This window comes from Xenopus laevis, chromosome 5L, assembly GCF_017654675.1.
Source record: "Xenopus laevis strain J_2021 chromosome 5L, Xenopus_laevis_v10.1, whole genome shotgun sequence".
Lineage (NCBI taxonomy): Eukaryota > Metazoa > Chordata > Amphibia > Anura > Pipidae > Xenopus > Xenopus laevis.
Window position 1 is genome coordinate 102,192,789 of NC_054379.1, and position 27,712 is coordinate 102,220,500.

A 27,712-nucleotide genomic window follows, 5' to 3' on the forward strand; every position below is an offset into this window, starting at 1 on the left:
AAACAAAACAAAACAATTGGCTGTAGGGAACAGTTCAACAGTTAGGGGCAGATTTATCAAAGGTTGAGGTGAATTTTTGAATAAAAAAATTTGAATTTCGAGCAATTTTTTGTGTACTTCGACTAGGGAATAGTCCAAATTTGTTTCTAATTTGAAAAAAAATTAAAAAATTAAATATAGAAATTTATCATGTACTGTCTCTATTAAAAATTCGAGTTCGATCATGTCACTAAACTGATGGTTTTAGACATGGATAAAGCAGGAAGTGGAAAACGGGGTGGAGATATTATACCCAGATTGCTCCGTTCGGAAACCAAGTGGATTTTCCATTTACAAACCAGAAGGCTGCTTGGCCTTAATAGAGATTTTGATGTCACGTGCTTTTTTAAATAGCCATATGTAACTGGACGCACTACCACTGAATGATATAAGCTTAGGAATGAATATTATACATTAAGGGGCTCATTTACTTAGCTAGAATGAAGGAATAGAATAAAAAAAAACTTAGAACTTCGACTACAACTTCGAATCGAACGATTCGAACTAAAAATCGTTCGACTATTCGACCATTCGATAGTCGAAGTACTGTCTCTTTAAAAAAAAACGTTGACCCCCCTAGTTTGCCACCTAAAACCTACCGAAGTCAATGTTAGCCTATGGGGAAGGTCCCCATACGCTTTCTAAGTATTTTTTCGTCGAAGAAAATCCTTCGAATCGAACGATTTGAAGGATTTAATTGTTCGATTGAACGATTTTTCATTTGATCGTTGGATCGAACGAATTGCGGTAAATCCTTAAACTTCGATATACGAAGTCGAAGGATTTAAATTCTGCAGTTGAATATCGAGGGTTAATTAACCCTCGATATTCGACCATAAGTAAATTTGCCCCTAAATGTCTAGAATCTCTAATAATATTACATGTAATTTTATATATTTTTTTGGTGTGTCCAAAAATGTAAAGATACATGCCCCCTGAGTACCTTCATTAAAGGACCAGTAACATAAAAAAAAAATGTTTAAAAATTCGTTAGTGCACAACGAAAAATAAACACTAAGACAAAAGAAACTTTTAAATAGCAAAGCCTTTATTAAAAAATAACTTACAGAATGTCCACTTCCTGTCTGCTTCAGAAACGGCGAAAAGGCGACCATCCATCCTGCAACAATCAATTTCTTCTCCCTGGCTAGTCACTGACAGGCATCGCTTTCATCCACCTGCTGCTGTGTGTCTGTGGCTGCTGCTCCCGCTGTTTGTCCGTGACTGGCTGCTGACACTGCTCCCTGCGCTGACTCTGCCAAGCCGTCCCTTTCCCATGGTCCGAGCGCAGCCGACACTTCGGTACTTGTGGCGGCGTAGTGCAGGAAGCGGAGGGGTAGCGGCTGGGGCAGGGAGTGGTGGAGGCCCGGGCAGTCCGCAGCTCGGCGCTACCACCTGTGACTGCCCCAACTGCCATGAAGCTGAGGTTCTGTCCCGCCGGTGCCGGCGATTCATGTGCAGCTGCTGCGCCAATGAGTGCGCAAAGCTTTCTGCGGCCAATGAGTCACTGTTGCATCAGCCTGGCGCTGAGTGTTTTTACGCCGCCACCAGTACTGAAGTGTCGGCTGCGCTCGGACCATGGGAAAGGGATGGCTTGGCAGAGTCAGCGCAGGGAGCAGTGTCAGCAGCCAGTCACGGGCAAACAGCGGGAGCAGCAGCCACAGACACACAGCAGCAGGTGGATGAAAGCGATGCCTGTCAGTGAATAGCCAGGGAGAAGAAATTGATTGTTGCAGGATGGATGGTCGCCTTTTCGCCGTTTCTGAAGCAGACAGGAAGTGGACATTCTGTAAGTTAATTTTTAATAAAGGCTTTGCTATTTAAAAGTTTCTTTTGTCTTAGTGTTTATTTTTCGTTGTGCACTAACGAATTTTTAAACATTTTTTTTTTATGTTACTGGTCCTTTAAGTAAAAAATTGGAGAAATTTTCTCATGCTGCCTATTTACTATTTTATATTATATTTATCATTATACCATCTTATCATTATTTTTTATGCTTTATTCTTTATTTTTGTTAATTTTGGTTAATGTTTATTTTATTTTCTTTTGACTGTTTTTTTTTTGTAGTTTCTGTGTGAGTATACTGCAATCCATCAGTTGAAGCCTGTATGTAAATTAGCCTTTTAATAGGCAATTTGTCAACTGACTGTGATTGTTTGATACATACGGTGCTGTTGATTGGTCACAATCCCTATATAAGCATTGTAGAGGGGTGTGCCATTTAGCCTATGAGTAAGTGAATCACTGACTCGAAAACTCGAATCAAATTCAAGTCAAATTAGACTAAACTCAAATTGAGTTTTTTCTCCGAAAAAAACTTGAATGTCAGGAAGGCTATTAATATCTTCAAATGGGTCACTGAACATCTGCCATTGACTTCTACATGCACTCGGCAGGTTTTAGGTGGCAAATAGTCGAATTTGAATTGTTCAAAGGGTCAAGGTTTGATAAATCTCAGATTTTGAATTTGATTTGAGTTTGGATTATTGCTAATACTAATTTGAGTTATGACAGAAGATACAATTTGAAAATTCCAATTTGAATTTACTATTCAACCATTAATAAATCTGCCCAACATACATTTGAGTCAAATGTATGTTGTGATCAAAAAAGGAATTCTGTCATCAAAATATTAATTCTGTGAGCACAAAAAATACCCAATAGATATTCAATTATATACAGTAACATCAAGTTAAAAATAAGTCACATCCAACTAAAGGTCTCCGATTCAGGTTACTTTGCATAAGGATAGGGTTAATGCTGCTAGATAAACTTACAATTCATTATGTATAAATACCCTAGAACAAATAAATGAGCATATGTGGTTATATCATGTTTATAGTTAGTATTGGTTTTAAAATTTTAGATTAAAACTGTATGAAAATGAAAAAATGTAAGTAATATCCCTTTAAGGATAATTTTGTGCAAATTGTCTGTGATTGAGGATGACTATAAAGTTGTGGATTGTAGAGAGAATATACAGGAAGTGCCATGGGGCATGAAACACGTCAGTAGTCTATAGCTGACATGCCTTTATTATATGCAAACAAATAAAGAAGTTTTTATTCATCTTGATAACGTGTCAAAGATGTAATTCAAATACTTTGCATAACTCAGCAAATGTGACGATGTTACCCTGGTGGTCTAGTGGCTAACCCTGTGGCCAGCGGGGGCGCCCACCGTGCCTCTGGCGAGGACGCCCGCCCCAAGCGTCCTGTTCCTTTCAGCGCTGGTTCTCCTATGGGGTGGACGGCCACGTGCTTCCGGGTTTATGCGCCGGCATGATGACGTCATTGTGCAATGGCGCGAAATTCTAAGTATTTAAAGGGGCTTTCAATCAAAACTCATTGCCCATAGTTAGGTTCTATTAGCTAGTTCCTGGGTGTGTATTTCTACGTGAATCCTGCTTGATCTTTTGTCATTTGACCCATACCTGTTTGCCTGACTATTCTGAACTCTGTATGCTGACCCTATCCTTCCTGATTAACCATGAACTCTCCAACCTGACATTATCCTGTCTGTTGACTATTGTATGCTCTCCAATCCCGATCTTAGCCTGTCTGACCATTCCTTGAACTCTGCCTGCACCGACCCAGCCTGTCTGACTATTCTCTACTCTGCTTGTGTTGGCCCAGCCTGCCCGTCCATGTTATATTGTCTGGTCTGTCTTCCATCCAGTATCCTTGGTGAAACGATCATGCCCCTTTGCTCATCCAGAACCTTTATCTTTGCTCGTCTCTTGGTGAGACCTGGTGGCATCCAATTAGCTGAGGGCTCCTCCCGAGATGAAGGGTGGCATTTAAGGGCGGAAGCAAGAGCCAAGACCAGGGAGCCTAGCATTGGTTCTGGATTTGGGGTGCCGAACGTTACAGCAATAAACACAATAACATTAAGCAAACAGCAAATTAAGCAAACATCAAATGCTTGTTTACGTCTAACGTTAAACAAGATCAAAGTGGAGATTTGAATGATTCAAACCAATTTTAGATTTCAGCACAGAGGTGTCACCTTCAGATGTTAACATACAGAAAAGTGAGAGTCACAGTAGATGTTAATTTATTATGACTTCAGATTAGTGAGTAATTAAAGAAATAAAAAAATATATATTTTGACATTTTACCTCATGCACTAACATTAATGTAAAGATAGCTAAACATATATGTCTCTGAATCTGACACAGTGCATAATAATTGTGGCATACAGCATTCTCCTGGATCTGGTCATCCCTCTCTAACAGCTGTTTCTCTGTCTCTTTCTTGGATAAAATCATCTTAGCACTTAAACTGTCTTTTGGGAGACCTGAAGGCTCTGTCCTTGAAGCCACTACTCTTCTCACTTCACATGGCAACTCATCAGCTCCTTTGGCTTACCGTCCCATGTTTATGCTGTTGATACTCTACATCTCCTGTCCTGTTCTTATAACTCAGCTACATAATAAAATGCCTAAACCAGGGGTGCCCAGACTTTGTTACCATGGCATCTAATCACAACACCTGGCCCCAGCAGGAGATCTACCTTCATAAAAATAGGTAGGAAAAGTACCTGTGACCCTCCAGCTATTGTTGTACTTCAACTCGTACTGGGTCACCGAGGGGTAAAGGCTAGATGTTGTAGGTCAGCATGCTCAGTAATAATATAGCTTGGGACAATACTGCCGCACAACTCTTACATAACTGTCCTCCCACGGGCCCACTGGCAAGTACTGATCCCGACAGCTAATCTGCTAGGCGGCTATAAGCTTAATCACACATTTGTGAGGGATAAGGGCAAAGGAACAGAGGATGAAGGAGATCTTGAGCAACAGGAAGTCAGGTTAGTGACCTGGAAGAGAGTCCACAGCACAGGTACCAGCTGTGCAGCTTAGAAGGATGAGGGCTGTCACTCATTAGTGCCCCCTCTTGGGCTTTCCGATCACATCCTGGCACGTCAAACCTTCACCATTTTTCTTCAGACATAAGATGAGTTTTGGGTACTTGCTTGGCCAACTCTTTTGGTAATATAACATGCCTGTTTCAAGAATGAATTAAATTGAATTAAACCCTTGATATAATCCACTGGTGACCAATGTAAAATTATAAAAGACTGCTCTAGATTGAACTGTTTTCCACTAACCCAAAAACTGGGCATGCACAGAAAAATGTACATGTTTGCTGATCTTCAAATATTAACATATATGGAGCAGAGACAAAACCTGAATCCCAGCGAGCAACTCCAGGTGTCCGCAAAGGAAAAATAGCCATGCCAATTGCCAAACTACTCCAACTGTGGTACAACTAATACAGGACAGTACAAATGGCACAAGGTTTTACGATTTGGAAACAGCTGAGTTGGATTGCCAACGCCGACCTAGACCAGACTGCGTGAGGCAATTTCCCCTTCCAAAGTTTTTACCTGTACTCGTAAGTTTTCATCCAAGTACTTGTCTGAGTAGTATATGTTCTTGAATTACATTTTCCAGTTCGTAGCGGCTACGCCAAGAATCAGTTCAAGCTCCTATCCCCACTACAGGTGGGTAAAAGTGACTATTTTCTGACTCGGTTGCTGCCCTCTAACCGGCGTGAGCTAGCAAGTCGCGATTTGAATTGTGCTGTTCCAATTGATTACGACAAGTTCCAAATGGAGGAGCAGTCCCAGAGCCCACCAGAAGGATTGAAAGAGTTTCTACACCAGCAATCAGTGCTTGTTCCTGCCGCACTATTAGTGTTCCATGTCCCCTCCTCTCTGGTTGCTCGTGGTCTACCTGGGTGTCCTGGGCACCTCTGACCTAAACCATCAAAAGTCCTAGAATAGGTTATGTGTGTGGAAAAGAGATTGATATTAGAACCCCTGATTATAGAAATATTATAGAAGCGGTGGTGTGAAACAGGACTACTGTATACTGGTACCCCCCCACTCCAAAGATCAATAGTGAACAGCCAACAATTGATTAGATTTACTTTAAACACCTGTACCATTCTAAAGTAGCAGAGTGGTCAGTATTAAACCCATATATTTTATTTAATACTGGCAGATGGCCTGCTGTTTTATAGCAATAAGATTTCTGCTGGTTGCCAATTAGATTGCTGTATTGATGTTGTCTCACTGAAATTTTGAATACAGAGTGAAACTAAAAAAAATAATTACATTCAAAGAGGTATTTTAAAAGGATTTACTCTATACTCAAAAAAAATATTTCTAAAACAAAGAAAAATAGTGTGTCATATAAATTTCCTCATATTTCACTTATATGTTTACTGTAATACTTTTTTTATTATAGAAAAATAGAATTAAACTTAATTGCAATACATTATCTTACAATATTATTTTATAACAATAATTTTATTTGTGGTTGTCAGGTTCCTGATGTTTATTTTAAAAAAGCACTCCCTAGAGTGCCAAAATTGAGTACAGTTGTAAGATAGGAAAGTGGCTCATCTTTGGCAAGCTGTGAATGTAATTTGTAAAGCAATTAAGTTGCTTTCAATTTTGTTGGATTGCATTTTGAAGATATGACTTGAACATACACCTATCACCTGAATATTATATTTTTCCCATTGAAGCATAAAATGAATAAAAGTGTGTTTGTCGTAAATCTAATTGTTTCTTCATGTTGTAAAGCTTTTTTTAATAAGTAGTCTTTTGCATCAGTATAGTTTACAATTTAATAGGAAACTATACCTCTGAATATTTCATGCCTCTATAAAAATATATCATATACTGCAGCCCTTGTGTTAAAAACAGTTTTATCTAAATAAAGATTATTTTATAAAAAATTTGCTTTTTTGGTAGTATGTGCCATCTTATAATCACAAATAGAAAAACTGCCATTTTAAGTGCTAAAGGCCACCCCCCGGCTATTATGATTCACGAGGCTCATTTATAAACTTTGTTTCACACGGTAAGAATATTTGCCTTGTGCATGGTTATATTTATAAACCTGTAAAAGAGTGGTGTATTTAAACAGAATTGTGAATTTATATTTGCACTGTGAATGTCCATAAGGGCTTTTTTTAAATATGGTATAAGCGCCAATTGCAAATATTTATGCGCGCACTCTGTGTTTCAGTTACGCCAGAACTTTGGTTGTAGAGAAAATATATGCAAAACCGTTTTTGCAAATGCAAACAAATAACTGTCAATGCTATTTTCGCTTACAATGACCTAGCACAGTTGCAAATACCCATCTCATTTGAGAGTAATTTGCGTATAGTTTTACGCAATGCCAATTCACGAAATAGCAGTTTAATATTTCAGTGTTCAGGAAAAAAACACAGGCAATACAGCCATTTACGAATAAATATATGGTTTATTTGCACAGTAATTGTTTTAATCTTTCAGTTATCCAGCACCCCCTCTCTATATCCAGCAGACAAAATATATCGAGCAAAAAAACATTTTTTTATTGTACAACAAACAAAACTGTAACATTGTTAGTCTTTCTTTTGGCATGGGCTAATTTTCTGTCTTTTTCTACACAACATCTCATATTTACTATTGAGCCTGAATCTAAGGAAATCCTGCTTGGTGAAGATTAATTCTTGTGCTCTTGATACATTTGAATATTCAGTTTCTCACTGGCAAAGTTTAACTTGGTGTAAATGCAAAGAGAATGTTCACCAATGCAATTTTAATTTGTCAAAAAAGTTTGTATTCTCTTTTTAGTAAATTGACAGTGTTGTCCCAAATGTTCCTTTTTGATTGAAAATACGTCAAATTTTAACTTTTGGCATTTAATTAATATTCCCCTTGCATTATTCAAGCAAAGCAAAGGGATCTGCTCATCTTTAATAGTACTGATTCCGTGAGACACACCTAGGGGCAGATTTATCAAGGGTTGAAGTGAATTCGAGGGAATTTTTGAAGTAAAAAAATTCAAAATTCAAAGTAATTTTTTGGATACTTTGACCATTGAATAGGATACTACGACTTCGACTTTGAATATGATTCGAAGTAAAATACTGCGAATATTCGACCATTCGATAATCAAAGTACTGTCTCTTTAAAAAAAACATCGACTTTAATACTTCCCCAAATTAAACCTGCCGAAGTGCTATGTTAGCCTATGGGGACCTTCTAGAGCATTTTTGGAAGTCGAAGTAAAATCGTTCGATCGATCGCTGAAATCCTTTGAATCGTTCAATTCGAAGGATTTAATTGTCCGATCGAACGATTTTAATTCGACCACAGGATACCCAAATTCAATGATTCGATATTCAAAGCCGAAGTATTTAAATTCGATGGTCGAATTTCGAAGTAGTTTTGACTTCGAAATTCGACCCTTGGTAAATCTGCCCCCTAGTGGCAATAGACATAAATACCATTGACTTTTTGGCCTATTGAAATATCTGTAAAAAATGTTTTATAATTTGCTGGTCCGAAATAAACAAACAAGCAGTAAAAAGACTTGCACCGCCTCTTCATGGGGACAATTTGAATAATGTAATGAATGTAATAAATAATGCATCACTGTGCATTAACCCTGCTTGCATGGATCTATCCATGTTTTCGGATTCTTTAGTAGATAATTTAGTTCCTAATCCTAGACACCGGATTACCTTGTTTTGAGAATGGAACGTAAAAGTTCTATCATCTCTAGTAGACTAGCCTTTTAATTACCAATGTTTTAGAACCTTGAGTTTTCTGCAAATCCTTATTTTGGTTTTACATTTTACATTTTTAAATCTTAATAGGAATTTTCAAAGAAAAATTATAAAAGAAAGTTCATACAGTAGCTGAACAATACATTTATTATGTGTTTTACAGTTTTATATTTAGTAGAAAATAGCATACTGTAATTAGCAAACAATTATGCAACATAAAACAAGCCAGGAATGTGCTGCAGTTGCTTATTAGTTGCTCTGCACTTATTCTTTCATTTGGTTTCATGTTATATGCAATATTTTATCCTACAATTTTGTACATTGTTTATTTATGCTTACATCCCCAACTCACCTTTTAATATTGCTATCTTACAATCTGTTTATCTTCCTTAGAGAGCAATTTCACTTGCATGACGGGAAAATGATTTCTTCTGTGTAACACATAATTAGTGTGACAGCATCTCTGCTATACACACACCTGGCCTTCCACGATTAGCCGTGAAATCGAATGAATTTGCCTCAGATCCCTGCTGTCAGTCCAGAATGCTGATTAGTGATTTACATAAGGCACACTGCAAACAAATCTTTAAAAAAATCATCTTTGTATGAACTATACAGACAGGAAATACAGTACTTGTAAATATGACCCATAGACATATAAGAAAATTTAAAACTGAAATATAATTTTTAGGCAGAATAAAAATTCTCTACAGATCTGCAGACTAATCAAGTTCAATGCTTTTTAGTCATACTCTTTCCTTCCAATCCCTGTGACTATATGACTCTATGTCATGATTTTTCAGTGGTCTTCAAAATTCAGACAATGTCTACTTATAATTCTTTTACAAGACTTTATGCAGAGGTTTCTTGATCCCAGAGCAGTAGATGGGTCCAAACTTAGGACTACTTGCCTTTATTAATGAGCTTATTCTCATGTGTCTGTCTTTCATACTGTTTATACAGGTATGTGATCCCTTATCTGGAAACCTGTTATTCAGAAAATGCCAATTTACAGGAAGGCTGTCTCCAATAAAGTCAATTTAAAAGAAATAAATAAAAATGATTTCCTTTTTATCTGTAATAATAAAACAGTACCTAGTACTTCATTCTAACCAAGCTGCATGAATCCGTATTGGTGGCAAAGAGCTCTAATCTGGTTTATTTAATGTTTACATAATTATTTAGCAGAGTTAGGGGGTTATTTACTAAACCTCAACTGCCTGGGCTTTTTGGGGCAAAACTTGTATTTTTTAGTGGAAAAAAAAGCTTTTTTCGAGATTTATTATAGCCTCATGATGCAAAAAGCCACAATCTGAAAATCCGCCATCTTCAACCTTTCAAGGGCATGTATAAATCAATGGCAGATGTCCCTATCCCAATTTTAAGATATCATGGTGTGCGCTGGGTTTAGCCAGATAATCAGAAAAAAATTGGGGTTTTCGGGTGATAACCTGAAAGAATCTAGCAATTTTGGAGAAAAATCAGATTAATACCATACGAATCTGGTTTTCACTCGATTTTATCAAGTTTTTCCTGATCTATGATTTATTCGAGTTATTTTAATGATTAATAAGGCAAAATAGTGGATGGGAGTTTGGTTTGAACTTGATTTAATAAAAAGATGATATACATTTGAGCTTTAGTAAATAACCCCCACAATGTAACAAAATGATAATCAAAACAGCATTACATGTAATACAGTACAATATTCCCCAGTGTCTTTAGTAAATAGCAGAGGGATATAATGATGTGCAGTTCAGCTTATTACAGGCTTTGCTTGGAGACCCCCATTATTTACTAATACAATAAATTAAGGTGGGGTGATTCAAATTTTAGAGACACCTTATCTGTAAATCCCAGGTCCAAACATTTTGAATAATAAATCCTATGCTTATAAACTTTTTTTCTTACACTTATTTTCCAGAAGCGTCAATCTTCAGTTACAGTACATCTTGCTCAATTTCACTAGAACTACATTTAAACTTTTTATTAAAGGATAAGTAACCTTTTATTTGAACATCCCTAAAAGTACTCAGCCCCAGAAAAACTATTCTATTTTCAAAATAAATCAATGAAGCACTAGATTTAATATAAAAAAACAAATCATGCTGCTTCTTAAAAAAATCATCCACACCATATAAATATATTGATATTTTCTAAAAAGATGCACAGAAATAGAGGACCTTTGTATATAAGTATCTCTGTATAGTTCAGTACAAGAAACTTCCCAGCTCCCTTAGGTAAAGGACACACACACAGGACACATTTTTTCAAAGCAAATAATAAATAAGATACAGTAATAAATTAAATCACAGGGACAAAATATATACTACATGCATGGTTTTACCGTTTGAAAAACCTCCCAGTAAACCTACATAAACCTACATAAAGAAAAATTGCTTGGAATTACCAAGAGGCACATTGTATATCTTTTCCAAAACATTTCAATGTACCTCTGAGAGTATCTTTTGAGATCATGCTATGTTCCTCAGTCTTTCACCAATTATAAAGGACCACTATGTTTTTAAGGCTCTATTCTTCAAAAATATAGTTGGGTTCTTTCTTCAATTGAATTATGTACTGAGTTCTTTGTAATAATTTGCCAATGTTTATCTATGATGTTGTTAACATCCCTTAACAGCAAACTATATTTTGTAAAGAACAGCACATTTGATTCTACTATAGTCTCTTCACTTTAGTCCTTAGGACTAGGTTTCATGAATTGTTAAATTGTATCAAATAATATTATTATTCTGAGCTGTTAAACATGAGAAACATGTTTGGTCATTGTGACGTATATTATTAGAGTACCATTGCAGATAATCCTCCTGCATAATGGGCTTCTGCTTATCTGTGCCTTGCTAAACAAATTACCTTTTCACAAGAACCAAACATGGAGTAGCTTCAATCTCCCTGCTTCCCCATCAATGGATACAGGGAAATTTATTAGGTCCTTGTTAGGTTGTTCAGTTTTCCTGTTTAGCTAATTCACCCCCCTAAAATACATAAATTTTTCATGTTTAAAACAATAGGCAAAAAGTATGTCCAGCACAAGCCCTATACATTGCACTCAAGTTGAACAAGGGAGGTGTACTGCCCCTTTATGTTTAGGAGTCACTTTTACATTTTTTTTAAGGTTTTTATTATTACACAGATTTACCCTATAGATGCAGTTCTTTGTATACTCTTTTTATTTTAGCATCCCATGCACCAAAGCCAAATGTTTATAAATGAACAGAAAAGTGTAATATCCTTTTGGATTCATCACTTAATGCACATGAATGAATGGATGAAGAAAAAAATTAATAATAATGCCGGTACTTCATCACAGAAACCAAGATTTGTCAAGTGCCAGTGTTTATGACACTGCCGTAGTAAATATTTCATATGGTGAATAGTAAAATTTTAGAATCAGCAAAAGTTAATTTAATAGAGTGAAGAATGAACTACAAGTCAACACAGCACAAAAAATTAAATTTTTCCATCGTAAGACATTTAAGACATTTAGAACTGCATAAAACCTTTCGCCAACGTTTAAATTAACTATAGTTTATTTAGCTTCCCTTTCTATAAGGAAACATTCACATAAATGGACTACTATAGATCAGGCATCAAGGGGCTTTAACCACTCATGGCTGAAATACACCCCTGCATAAGCACAAGTCAAGTCATTCAGTCATTTTTATTGATTGACCTTTACTTAACTGAAGGCAAGTGATATACCTGGCTTGCTAAGGGTTAGTTCTGGGCATCACTAACTCATTTATTTATGGATATGTAAGGAGAAGAAAACCTTCTAAATACTTCTAAATTCACCCACACATAACACAGCAATTGCAATTATAAAGATTGACAAGTAAAGTTCTGAATTCTGAATAAAATATATACAATATTCTAATAAACCAATAAAGATGTCATTAATAATGATCTCGAGCCTTTTAGCAGATTGTGACTGATATCTGCAAACATGATGTGTTTATTGGGAAGTTTGAACTCTGACTATTTAAGCCTAGTCAATTGTTTATTCAATACTATAAATAATCCTGTACACACAATACTAGTAGGACAAAGTCTTTGTTCTGTGAAATATTTCTGCCTACTAGTTAACCATTAAAAATCTCCATAAGGCAGAGGATGTTTTTATTTTCCTGCAACAGTATATGGCGTACTTGTATGCACAGACAGTAACAATGCATTATGGGTAAAAAGGCATGGCAATATACATTTGAAACTTAAAATTAAAAATGAAATTTTGCTTGCAAATGAGCCCTTTTTTTAGCAGAGTTTTTTTTACCATCTTACGATGGCACGGCCAAGGTCGGTGATTAGACAGCATAGCATTTAAGGTTCAGTGGACAGCATGTGCATTTTACATGACCTTGGGTTCAAAGTACTTCCTCTCCTGGCTTTCTTAATAATTTGTATTCTCTGACCTTGATGATCTATGTCACCCTAAACAAGGCTGCCTTTAACAATATCTTCCACTAAGACTTCATCCTACTCATATCTACAGCACAGGCGGTCTTCTTGAAGAAACCCTTGGTAGTATTTGAGTAACAAGAATCTTCTCAAAGGGAAATCTACAGTCACAAATGAGTTTGCCTTTCAGGTAAATGACAATTAATACCATTTAATATGGTTTCCTGTGGTTATTAATATGGTTTATTGGTCTGGATCAAATATTTGGCCAGTTTCAATTCATTGAGAAAAATGTTCTTTGCATGAAAATTCATGGACGAGATTTAATTTGAGATGCAATTCAATTTAAAAAAAACTTATGGTTTATCACATAAAAACTTTGTCTATGGGGAAAACTGTAACTGAATTTGGAGCAAATTTTTGAGTTTTCACGTAATAAACCATGAGAACTTTTTCTCACTGAATTGAATCTGGCCCATTGTATGATAATAAATAAATATTCTAATACTATGTTTTAGTGTAGTCAACCAATGACCAAAAATGCAATAGACAAATTTCTATTTCAACAGTTTTTTTTAGTATTAACTACATAGTCCCCTTTTCAGGAGACCAGAAAAAATGGTGTAAAATCTAGAAAAATGTAAAATCAGGGAAAAATTTAAATCAGGGGATGTAAAAGTTTCACTGTATACAAAGATAAAAAAAATCATAACAGACATAATGTAAATGATAAAAAATAGCCTGTAACCTTCAGACTGATGCCTTCATAATTTTAATTGTAAATCTCTCTATACCAGCCATATAGCAAGGTTATATTTTGGTCCATTGTTGCCCTAGAACCTCTATTTGTCCATCGACACATGCACAATGATTTTTGGGAGAGATGGTGCCATGACATAAAGTGCCAAGGCAATGTGCACGTCTCATTCCAGGTTTTTTTGAAATTCTATTTATCATGTAGGTACTCAACGACTGCCACCCTAAAGCTGCCACCCTAGGAACGGGTCCTTGATTGCCTACATTGTAAATATGCCCCTAACAATCAGTCTAAATAATAACCAGCATATCTCCCATTTCTTGCTTTTTAGTTGTGATTCAATCATTCCCTGCCTCTATAAAGTTAAGATCAAGGGTATAAAAATTAAAAGTTATAACAAGTTACAGTGAACTTCTTTATGAAGCAATATGTTTAATAAAGAGGCTGCCTGTGTTGTTGAAAGCTAATCAAGGTTCTACCATTTTTGTGACAATTTCGCAAAATGACACCACAATTTCACTGGAGTCCTTGGCTGAATATGATGTTGCTCAGGTCAAATACATTATGGCATATGACTAAACAAGATAACTATATCATACTGGCTAAAGCATGGAAGCAGAAAATGACAGCCAATATCTTATAAACAGCTGGTAGGGCAAACTCTGTTTCTACAGATGTAAATACAATAAACTAAACACAATATAATCTCAAAAGCCATTTATCATGAGCCTAAACAAACAGAAAAGGTTGTTTTATAATTCAGTTTGTACAATATACAATTTACTTTCTTTTCTCCACTGTTAATCATCCACATGTATCGAACAAAGCATGGGCTAATCACTACATTTATCTACATTACAGATGTACAACAACCACCTTTCGTGGGCTGCGCTGGTTTACTTATTCCCATCACACCTACTGAATTGAAGAAAACTTTTACTTTTAATTAAAACATTTTGTATACACTTGCAAATTGATTTAGCATTTTGCTTATTGGTGCTTTAGATGCCACCTTGCTTGACATAGCATAACCTATAAGTTTCCAGGTTTAAGGTTAAACTACAGGTTTTTACAAAAGAACCCATGAAAGATAAATGGTTAAGTGTGCAAGTGGAATGGTGGAGTTAAATAGAAAACAATAAAAACTCTTTGGGTCTGTATCATATATATTCCTTGGAAAGGTATGGCATCTGTCATCCAGAAACCTGTTATCCAGAAACCTTTTTAAAGTGTTTTCCTTTTTTTCCTTTAATAAAACAGTACCTTGTAGGTGACCCAAACAAAGATATAACCAATCCTTATTCAAAGCTAAACCAGCATATTGGGTCTATTTAATTTTTCTAGCAGACCTGCATGTATGCAGATTCAAGTTATGAAAAGATCCGTTATTTGGAAAAACCAGGTCCCAAACATTCTGGATAACAGGTCCCATACTGTACCTGTAGAATGGTTAAAGAGATGATCTTTGAAGCAAGAAAAAACCTGTGATATACTGAATCTTTACTATTATTTGGAATCTCAGCTTTACTATTACCTGGAATCTCAGCTATACAAGATAAAGGACCTCCTGTGTTGATCAGGGATGTTCTTTTTTAAATACATGTTAATTTACAGGCTCTATAATTTGCAGCAGATTTACAGTGTTAGTAATATTGAAATAAATGTATTAAATGTATTGAAATAAATGTATTGCTTCACAGATATTATAAAGATCTTTTTTGAGTCCCTCAGACCTCCTCATTCCTCAAAGCTTTCTGCAGTTTGTATAGGGGTGTTACTGTGTTACTGTTACTCTTTCATTTGCTGTTTGTTTGCATGTCGATGATCTGATTGACTTTTAGATGGTACCTATATACATTCCATGCAAATGAAATGCAAATGAAGGTTTATGCACCACAGTGCTTGAAGGCTGAATTCCCCTTACTCTGTGGGGTATATTTATCATGTTTTGTAAAAGTGGAGTGAAGCATTACCGGTGATGTTGCTCATAACAACCAATCAGATATTTGTTTTTGTTTTCTAACTGTTGAAATCTAATTGCTGATTGGTTGCTCTGGGCAACATCACTGGTAATAATTTTTTTTACACAGCATTATAAATAGGCCCTATGTCATGTTATGCCCTATCCAAGAGGGATAGCTGCAGATCTTAGTATGCAGTATTTGTGAAGGTGCACATTCCCTTTAAGCATTTTATTACATTATTTGGTGTGCATTCTTGTATATTTTTATTGCACAGTAGCCTGTGGGAGTTGTAGTCACACTACGCCACACCTTTATTCTTCCACTTAGTGAAGCCCCTGCCTTAAGTGTTAGAGTCACATGAAACCCATGCCCTAATCACCAGCTGGACATTAACACTGTTTGGTCTAAATAGCCAAAAATAGTGTTACATACATTATGTGCAACTATTCCAGTAAAAGCAAGGTGCAGTAACTAATGCGAAACAGAGATACTGCATGATTTGTATTTCAAATTCCACTTTCTCATGCCTCAAGGTATTGAAACTTAGTACATGTTTCATTACACAACAACTAATGTGAAAGATATATTGCACAGTGATGCGATTTATTTCTAGAACCATAATCTTAACTCCAACAGCCCTAGGCTCAAAAACCTACCGGTAAGGGGATTTGTGATAATTGACAAAATTAATGTAATTTTCTTCACTGTGGCTATTTCAAAAATAGGGAGACCAAAACATGAAATATAACAAATGGATAAAATAAGGTATAAACATTGTGCCTAATATCATGAAATTAGTAAAAATAGAATGCAAGAAATATCTCAAATCAATTGTGTTCCACATTTTTCATATGTCTAGGAATTAAAATCCAAACCTGTAGTTTGGAATATTACTAAATGATTGTCCTCTATATGTATCATGTGATATGTCATATTGGTGGTATAGAACTGCATTTATGTAGGAAACTCTAAAAGAGACAAGTCCAAGTGTAACAGTATCATCTTCCATTAAAATTCACACTTGCGTTTAGCCTTTTTTGCATCATGACAGACTCCATCTGTATTCAAATTTTAATGAAATGATACAGTGGAATAATAAAGAAATAAATTAAAAAGAGAATAGCAAGAAGTATAGGTCTAGTTTAATTTACAATCTCTAGAAGGTAAAAGCTTCTAGGAAACAGTAAGAACTCCAAGTTTAATAATGTCCCCAGTGGAACTTCAGCTGCATTTGATTAGAATTACTGTTCATAGAAACTCAATGGGGCTGACCATGGTATCACCACGAATCCCCCCCAAAAAAACATCAAAAACAGTGTTTGCATTCTTTACCACAATTTTGTGGGATTTGTAAAAACAAGTAAACATGAAAAATGCAACTGAATGTATGATATATATATATATATTATACATATCCATAAAATTCAATGAAAAATTAATCTTTCACATTTAAACTTGTTGAAACTTGTGTTTTCTTTCTATAGTCACAATGCATACACCTACTAAATTTATGGAATAATTTCATTTGCAGATGCTGAGAGAGGGAAAGTGAAGATAAACTTGATTATTTCAGAAACAGTACAGAATTTTTTATTTATTTGAATTTAGAAAGTTTCTTATTTCATTATGCTGAAGCTTATATTGCATTTTCATTTTTGCGATATTTCCCCTTTAATAAATAGATATTCCAATTCCTGTATCTTTCATTCTTTTGAAGGGTGATCAGATGCACATTCTACATCACTCCATACATTCCTTCAATAGCATTATTCCTAGTGGAAGGTTAATTTCTTAGAACAGTGATATTCATCCTAGGTCTCTAGCTACTTCTGAGTCACAATTCCCAACATTTCAACAACAGTCTAGCCTACAGGTTCTTGTCTGAAGAAGTCACAGGTTGAAGATCAATGACCTACAACTTCAGCAAAAATAAAGCACTTTTAAAGGGATCAAGGAAGACAGTGGGGATGTTATAAACATGTTTGTGAAAAAGGCTCAGAAATTCCTGGATTTATGGGACATTGTAATAAGCTGTTAATAACCTCAATGATAAATACTGTACATACAGGACAATGCATATATATATATGTATACTTTATAAATACAATAATGATTTGCAAGGCCACAGACAGAGATATATTACTGTACTCCAATGTGGCTTGTAACAATAATTTTTAGCAGTAACAAGGTTAAAAGCATATGAACTGTAATACAGGTCATAATGAAACTTATCACTCATGGTTGTTTTCATTGCAGCCCCTCTATAGCACTCATAGTCATGATCATTTAATTATCCTTAATACAATTCTGCAGAGCTGTAACTGGTGATTTGCATGTTCTAAAACCTTGTATGTTATTGTATCTCTGATATCAAGTAAATAATGTAAAATAGAACCAATAAAGAGGCTAGAAATGCATGACGACCATATTATATATATATATATCTATATATATATATATATATATATCTATATATATATATATATATATATATATATATATATATATATATATATATATATATATATATATATATATATATATATATATATATATATATATATTTAAATGGATATGGATTATGTCTGCAAATTTCTGAAGAACTTGTGAATGGGAAGCAACATTTTATGAAGAATATCTATCTATCTGTCTGTCTGTCTGTCTACCTATCTATATATTGATCTATCTACAGTATTTATCCATCTCTATCATTTATCTCCTGTCCCTTATGGGGTTGAAAAAAGGAGCCCAATGATTAAGGAGGTAAATGAGTATTTTAAGAAACAGTAGTGTATGCTGTTCGGATAATTGTTGGAGAAAAGGAGCCAAGACATCCACTCACCGGTGTAAACCTCTCAACCATTCTATCCGCGGAAACAAACGTCTAACCACGTCTAAAACAACTGTAGCTTTATTAATCCATTTAAAATACAATCATTGAAACAGGGGAACTGCAAAGCTTATCACGTTTCGTGACTCATTTGTCACTTCATCAGAAGTCTAGGCTCCCCCTGCAGGTATAATCACGCCACTAAAAACAGATAATACACTTGGTTATAATGTCACAATAAATACGTAAGCATCATATGATATTAATGTGATATACTTCATATATTCAGCGGCAAAAAAGAGAATTAGTTAATTAATTCATTTATATCACCAGTCAATTAATCAAAAATATGCAAAAATATATGTAATAAGACAAAAAAGCAGCATGATGTTAATTCATAAATGGTAATAAATAAACACTTGAATAAACAATTAATTAAATAAATAAATACACTCATACTGTATAAAGCCTAATGCTATTCCATATATTAATTGAATGAAACATGACTATTACAAAATATGAAAACCATTGAAAAAATATTTCTCATATAAAGAAAATCATTCAACAAAGCAATTTAATTCCCATTCACTATTGAGACCCTTTGGTATAACAGTACCTAATTTAAAGGGATCCTGTCATCAGAAAACATGTTTTCTTCAAAACGCATCAGTTAATAGTGATACTCCAGCAGAATTCTGCATTGAAATCCATTTCTCAAAAGAGCAAACAGATTTTTTTTATATTCAATTTTGAAATCTGACATGGGGCTAGACATTTTGTCAATTTCCCAGCTGCCCTGGGTCATGTGACTTGTGCCTGCACTTTGGGAGAGAAATGCTTTCTGGCAGGCTGCTGTTTTTCCTTCTCAATGTAACGGAATGTGTCTCAGTGAGACATGGGTTTTTACTATTGTGCGGTGTTCTTAGATCTACCAGGCAGCTGTTATCGTGTGTTAGGGAGCTGCTATCTGGTTACCTTCCCATTGTTCTTTTGTTTGGCTGCTGGGGGGGAAAGGGAGGGGGGTGATATCCCTCCAAATTGCAGTACAGCAGTAAAGAGTTATTGTCATCCCATGTCAGATTTCAAAATTGAATATAAAAAAATCTGTTTGCTCTTTTGAGAAATGGATTTCAGTGCAGAATTCTGCTGCAGCAGCACTATTAACTGATTCATTTTGAATTTTTTTTTTCCCATGACAGTATCCCTTTAAAAATCCAGAAAGGGACTGCCTACATTTCCCTACTGAATGTTGGATACAACTCTATCTATGACTTGAAAGGATATACATAATTTACCCCCGTGATCTTCAATAAAATTAAATGAGTATTTTAGTTTAAAATATCACGTAAACATAAGCACCTGTTTCGAAAAGTCATCATTAGAATGCATATACTGTAAATTCTAGCTTGAATTATATAATGAACTTGCTTAAAGAGGAGCATTTCACTGGGGAGCAAGTACAGCAGTTTTACTAAAGCATTATTGATGTGTTTTCCATTTCTATGAATAATTTTAGAAACAAGGTTTCTGTGAAATATTTTGACGTGTTTTTCAAATGGGACTTCCACGATCCTGATGATTAATTGGTTTCCCACAGAATTGATATTTTTCTTGATGTGTACAATTTCATTGGTTCAGTAAACTGTAGACATACAAATGAAAAAAAGTTGCCCTTAATATTTCTGCAATGCATTTATATTTAATGGATGTACTACATGAATAACAAATTTATAAAAGCGAATGAATGGGGAGCGAGTGTGAGACATTGTGTATTTAAAATGTTAGTTCCTCACATTTTATGCAATCTTTTTTGTTCAACCCACTGAATTAAAGCTGAAAGTCTGCAGTTCAACTGCATCTGAGTTGTTTCATTTAAAATTCATTGTGGTAATGTATAGAACCAAAATCAGAAAAAAATTGTCTCTGTCCAAATATTTATGGGCCTTACTGTGTATATACTATCAGTATTGTGAGAAGTTGCCTATTAAAATGTTTCTATTATACAGTATACATATACTTAATCTCAGGAAGAGTTGTATTATAACAACCCCACAATTATAAGAAATTACAAGGCTTCAAACCGCAGTGACAAAATCACACTTGTTAACGACCTCTGGATTGTACATTCAAATAATGGTGCTTCTGTTTCTGTCAGAATGTATATTATTTATTCAGAGATTTATAGGGGGGTAATGTAGAGGTACAACATCATACTACAGGTTTAGTAACACATATCAACTTAGGTAGAAGATAGTATTTTGTGGTCAGCTGTTTTAAAGGTTACTAGACATTGATTAAACTTTTTAATACATTTCCCTAATAGTGTTTCTTGTCTCCAAATTTGAATGTGTGTTTTCTGTATATGCCCAGCTTTCTACAGCCTTTGTTAAGATATCAGTGTGATCTTTCCCATCACACTTTAAAGGGATTCTGTCATGATTTTTATGGTATAGTTTTTATTACTTAATTACACTGTGTACATTTAAAGTAAGTCGTCTACTATTTAAAATGGTATTCTTGAACCAATAAATGTATTTTATAGTTGAAATCTTGGTGTGGAGGCAGCCATCTCAGGTCATTGTGCCTGCTCATGTCTAAATACCTCCCCATTGTTCTGCTGATGGGCTGCTGGGGGGGACTAGGGTGATATCACTCCAACTTGCAGTGCAGGGGTAAAGAGTGACTGAGGTTTATCAGAGCACACGTCACTTGACCGAGGGCACCCAGGAAACTAACAACATGTCTAAACCCATGTCAGATTTCAAAATTAAATCTAAAAGTTTGTTTGCTCTTTTGAAAAATGGATTGCAATGTAGGATTCTGCTGGAGGAGCACTATTAACTGATCCATTTTGTAAAAAACATGTTTTCAGATGAATAATACCTATAAGAGCTAAATCGCCATTTATAATAGGTGGTTTTGCTCTTACAGGTGAGTGCATTAGTGCTTTTATATACTGTACTACTTGCCACCCTTTTCTCTCTAGCGATTGACTAACAGGGGCGTAGCTAGGTCTGTGGTACTGTAGGTCAGCAGCTTGAGTGTCAAAATTAAACTGCAGCCCTTGCCAAACAATAATGGAGTTGAAACCCCAAGCAAAAGTAGAAAAATATATATAGAGTGTATATATAGAGAGAGATACAGTCCCATATTTTAAGAGGTTAAATTCATCTCCCATTGAAAGTTATGTCAGTACTTAATTCTTTTGCACTTTATAAATTTGCAAATATTTGTAGCATACACTAAGCAAGATTGATTAATATTTTTAGTGGTTGTTTAAAAATTAAGAGAATGAGTGTCTCTTGATTTCTAATTACTTCAAGGGTCCTTAATATAGTCACTTTACCTCATCCTACCATCATAATTATCAGGAAACATGGTTTTGAAATCAGTTCTGGAGGTAGGTTATACTGTGTATCCTTTTTTTGAGCATGGATTGATGTGTATTTTTTACATCATTGCCTTTATATTTTACATCGGAACATTTTCAACCATTGAGCCATTGATTCAAAGAAAGTGTGTGTATTTGATGTGCAAGATTAAGGACCTAATGGCCCTTGAGATCTAAGTTATAATGAATCTGCTTTCCTTATTTTCAAATGGGAACAGCTGAAAAGGGCTTTATTTGTGGCTTTTACCATGCTGTGTGCCATGTACCTAAATAAATGTACATGGGACTCTAAAAATGATTAAATTCATTGATAAAATCATTTTAACTGGCTGAGATGCAAGATCTGTATCTATTGATGATAGCTTTTAACGCTCAACATTGGTCCAATGTTATTAGGTCCACTTAATGGTCATATCCAAATAGTATGCACACAGTGAACCAGAAATGCTAAATAAAAGTTTTTCTTTTGAAGTGCATTTTTTATGTGTTCTAGGACATTCACTGGATGGCTGTTATGCAAGCATGGGCAAGACTAATGAGCCTTGTATTACCGTAGATGGGTTCAGATTAAAATTGCTTTTATTTCATAGTGCAGAACATAAATTATTACTTTGCTGTAAGTTCTAGTCACCAACCAGACTGCTAATATGCTCCTTATATTACAGATTTTCTTATTGTAGAGATATTCACCCTAGATATTTCAAATGTTTAGTTATGATGGTGACACTGCCTTGCCATTACACATTTTTAGCATATGGCTGATTGTGACATCTGAGTACCCACCATTGTGCTGTTGAAGGAGACTCATTTATGCACACTTGGCAAAATGCCTGCATTTGACATGGTCCTAGTGCATTTGCCCATAGCAGTCAGTCAGCAATTCACTTTAATCAGTTTTATACAAGAAATGCTTTATTTATAAATAAGCTCTAATATGCATAGTTACCTTGTAGGGCATATATTAATAATGTTTTCTTAAAGTGGACCTGTCACCCAGGCACAAAAAGCTGTATAATAAAAGTCCTTTGCAAATTAAACATGAAATCCATAATCTATTTGTTATTAAAGCATTCTGAGCTGTTTTAAGATCATTTAAAACTCTCAACTGTCAATCAAAATTTGTTTGCCCCTCCTCTATGTCATTTCCTACTTTCTTTTCACCATTTAATTGTGTAACCCGGGCACGGGGATGGACATTGGTGCACAAACAAGACTTTAGGATGATGCAAGGCTTGTCTTAATGTCCACAAAATGGCTCCAGCCTGCTTGCTATAATTATGAATTCCCAGACTGAAGAAAACACGATTCAAATAATTTATATAGTGTAATTAAAGTCCATTTTCCTTGACTAATGTGATAAAATAGGATTTTGAATCATTGTTTTGGGTGACGGATTCACTATAGGGGAAGGAGAGCCCACTGTCCCGGAACCTATATCCTCTGCTTGTTCTATAATGCATTAACATAAAAAATGTGTATTTTTTATAACCTTTGTAAACTTGTGAAGTGTCTTTGTGAACTTGTGAAGTGTCCACATTTTACTGTGTGCATTAGTGATATTATGTGTGTTTGTGTTGGAACTGGCACACAACTTTGAGGTTAAACAGATTGTATGCCCTTTGTCTTTACGCAATGGAAGTTCCCTTTTTTGCACTTTTGCCTTTTATTTTCTGTAGTTAGCTATGTATGTAAAGCCAATGTACTGACATTTGAAACAAAATTTGTGATTAAATGTAAATAAATCTTCCACAGAGATTTTTCCACCAAAGATAATGTACCTGCTCTGAGGTGACAATAAGAATTATAGTCAACATTATATAATTTTTTTCCAGCATTCTAGAAAAATATCAGTTTGAAAAATCACCAGTAGGCCTCATTTACTGAAACTATAGCTGGAAGTGTTGGAGAACCTCTGACCATAGAATTTTGGTTCAGTCTTTGCTATTCACATTGCACTAAATTCTGTTCAAGGTGCAAAGCATGTTGATTATGTTGTAACACAGCGCTATTCTTGTTGTTTGCCATAGGCGTTGAGTAAGTACAGGATCAAAATGCATAGTTTCCTCATTGATACTCCATAGCTAGTTTGTCTGTAAGATGCCCACATACTTCCCCCAAACTACCCCTTTTGCATGCAGCTATATACTATATGTTTCCCCACTCCATTCTGGACTGCACATACTTGTTATCATTATTACCATTATTATCATTAAGTGCAGATAAGGTCATAGAGCATGGAGATTTTTACTCATTTTTGACCTTGGCACACTGCCTTTTAAATTTTTGTGTAGGAAAACGATTAAAGGAGTAGTAGCAATATTTCAGTTTTTTTGTTATAGTTTTTGAATTATTTGCTTTTCTCTTTTCAGCTTTTAAATGGGGGTCACTGATCCTGGAAGCCAAAAAACTGTTGATCTGTGAGGCTGCAAATTTATTGCTATTGCACTTATTTGTCTACTATTCATCTTCCAATGTCTTGTTCAAAACTTCCTTTCCTAGCAGATGAAATAGAACTCATTTCAAATAACTGATTTCAGTACAAACAAAATCGAATAAAATAACTGCCTTTTGTACAAATTCTGCATGTAGAGAGACAGGATTTCTGGAGATTTTAATAGAGTGAGCTCTAATACATCTTCTAGGCAAAAGGAGCCTCCCTATAAGATATATTGGATCCAACTGTGAATTATTATCTGACACCCAACTGCTGCATGAAGAGAGAATGAAGAGAACAGATGCTGAAAGGGGAATAGAGAAGATGAACTTAATTATTTCAGAAACAGTACAGAATTTTTAATTGATTGTATTTAGAAAGTTTATTATTTCAGTATGCCGAAGCTTATTTTAAATGTTAATTTTCACATTAGATACACTTTAAGGTTCGAGTTATTTTTTCCACAAAAATTTGAGTATTCGAATTTTCAAATCAAAACTCACATTTTCGGGTTGAAAAAAAAAAACTTGAATCCATCGAGTTTTTTTAAAAAAAATACTTGACTATTTGACGTCTATTATACCTCAAGCTTGGATCCAAAAATACACCACCTTAAACCTGTCAAGGTTCTGTCAATGTCAGAGGTCCCTGGAACCACTTGAAGAGGTTAACAGCCTGTTTGATGTTCAAGTTTTTTTGGAGGATTTTGCCCGAAATTTTAACTGAGATCTATATTTGATAGATTCAAGTTTTTTTTAGCCAACAACTCAATCAATTTGAGTTTTGCAGAATTCGTTTTTTGCCATTCGAGTTTTTTCTTAAATAAGATACCAACATAATAGATTAGGCCTATAGAAAAAGACTAGATGAGAAAGACATAGACAAATAGAATAACAGATAGGTGGCTATGCATATTTACGGCCAGTTCAATTAATTCCACATGGCTACTGTGGACATGAAATAACAAGGGTTACATTTTATAACAAATATATTTTCGCTGCAGGTAGTCTTGTTCAGTCACTGATCCTCTGTTTGAAAGAAAGTATCCAAAGGGGAAGAAAAGCTTTAGGCTGCTCGTCTGCATAGAAAAGTATTTGACTGTGGCATTTATCTATTGAGAGGCACAGGAAAGACAGTGAAGAGGCAGCTGTGTTTATCTCATTTATGCACATGGTGGTGGCTCTGAACTCCATACAAGGCTGCCATACGAGCTCTCATCATCCACGTTATGTCCAGCTGCGTTGAGGAAGTGTATAATAATGCTGAAATTTGAACTACAATGCGCTATACAAAGTCTTTCCGGATCTTTTACTTCTGACACTTTGTTAACATCAATTGCATGTTTTTTCAAATGATGCTATAAACAAACCCAAAGATACATATACATATTTATATATGTATTTACCATATTCCTAGAAGCTACTTCTGGTTCTGTGTAACTGATATTATATTATTATTATTATTTTTCTCTGGGTTCATTTTAAAGTATGCATTAATCATTCCTGAATTTAAAAGATTATAATTAAGAAAAAAAGATAGCATTATTGTATATGAGAAATAAAATGTCAATGTATTACGTCTAAATGTTACATGCTAGTGGTTTTCACCCACCTACTTTTTTTTTAGCTAAAGCCAATCATTAAGGTAAAATTTACTCAGAAAGTTAGTTCAGGGAAAAGGTGCCTGGAAAACTAGTGCTATTTATTGTATTCATAACCACCTCAACAATTTGTAACCAGAGCAACTGAAAGTAGCATGTATCATAATCTGAGGATATGACACTAAGGGTGGATAACCTAGGTGACTATCATAGTGGTTAAGGCCAGTAAAAAAAGACATGAGACAACAGTTAATGCTTTTAGAATGAAATCTCTTGTGAGCAGGTCATCTTGTCTCTTCATGCTTTGTCATTTTACTAATGTTTGTATCTGACTTACCACATAGCTGTTTTGATTGTTCAGTTGTATTATAATTGCTGCTTCTTACAGTGATGACACTATATAAATTATTAACCCGCTGTAATGCTGCTTTCTGGATTAATTCATTGAGGTCTAGTCTATATAGATTTCTTGCTTTGGTGGTAACTGTTAAAGGGGTGGTTCACCTTTAAGCTAGCTTTTGTTATAGAATGGCCAGTTCTAAGCAACTTTCAATTGGTCTTCATTATTTATTTTGTATTGTTGTTTAATTATTGCCTTCTTCTTCTGATTCTTTCCAGCTTTCAAACAAATTAAAACCAAATGCTCTGTAAGGCTAAGACATTGAAAGGGTTATTTACTAAAATCATGAAAAACTTGATAAAATCGAAGAATATCCGATCACTTGGATTTTTCTGATGCTTGAGGTTGGAGTTTTGGGCTAAAACCAAATAACTTCAAATTGGAATAGAAAACTGATTCAATGCTCAAGAGAGAGACAATAATCGGAGTATATGGCGTCGCACAATCTAATAGTAACCTTGTGTTGGTATTGTGTCATTCAAAATTAAAGTAATCAACTGTGAGTGTACAAATTGAACATTGTGATTTTGTGAACGTGTCCTTGGTGTTTATTGAGTAGAAATTAAATAAGATAAACTCTTATAAATAGTGAGTAAAAATGATTAAAGTGCTTAGTGCTTGATGTGAGCAAGGTATGAGAACCAATATGAGAACCAGATAAAAAATAACTTTTATTTACTCCTTTTAAAATTCATGAACTGTGAAAGGGAATTAATTGATGAAACCATTAAAAACAATTAAAAATAATTAATGGTTTCATCAATTAATTCCCTTTCACAGTTCATGAATTTTAAAAGGAGTAAATAAAAGTTATTTTTTATCTGGTTCTCATATTGACCTCCGAGTCGTGGGTTCTAATACGCCACCTTGCTCACATCAAGCACTAAGCACTTTAATCATTTTTACTCACTATTTATAAGAGTTTATCTTATTTAATTTCTACTCAATAAACACCAAGGACACGTTCACAAAATCACAATGTTCAATTTGTACACTCACAGTTGATTACTTTAATTTTGAATGACACAATACCAACACAAGGTTACTATTAGATTGTGCGACGCCATATACTCCGATTATTGTCTCTCTCTTGAGCATTGAATCAGTTTTCTATTTACATAGGAGTAGTCAGCACATCTACACCGAGGTGTCCAGACCCTCGGTCCAAGGACCTCCCGAGGTATAGACATTAGGTTAGAAGGTGCGGCAAATACCCTCTTAATTTCCATTCAAATTGGAATAGGTGTCTCTCCCACTGACTTATACATAACCTCGATAGGTCTGAGATGGCGGATACTT

At 34.9% G+C, this 27,712-nt stretch overlaps 1 protein-coding gene across 1 annotated transcript in view; it reads left to right on the forward strand.

The window, feature by feature from the left end:
- Nucleotides 1-1,315: 1,315 nt before the first annotated feature.
- Nucleotides 1,316-27,712, forward strand: part of LOC108716186 (CUB and sushi domain-containing protein 1-like) — an 882,106-nt gene continuing 855,709 nt past the window's right edge. The window contains exon 1 of the mRNA XM_041563770.1: nucleotides 1,316-1,736. Coding sequence (XP_041419704.1) covers nucleotides 1,316-1,736 — 421 coding nt within the window. The remainder of the gene's footprint in view (nucleotides 1,737-27,712) is intronic.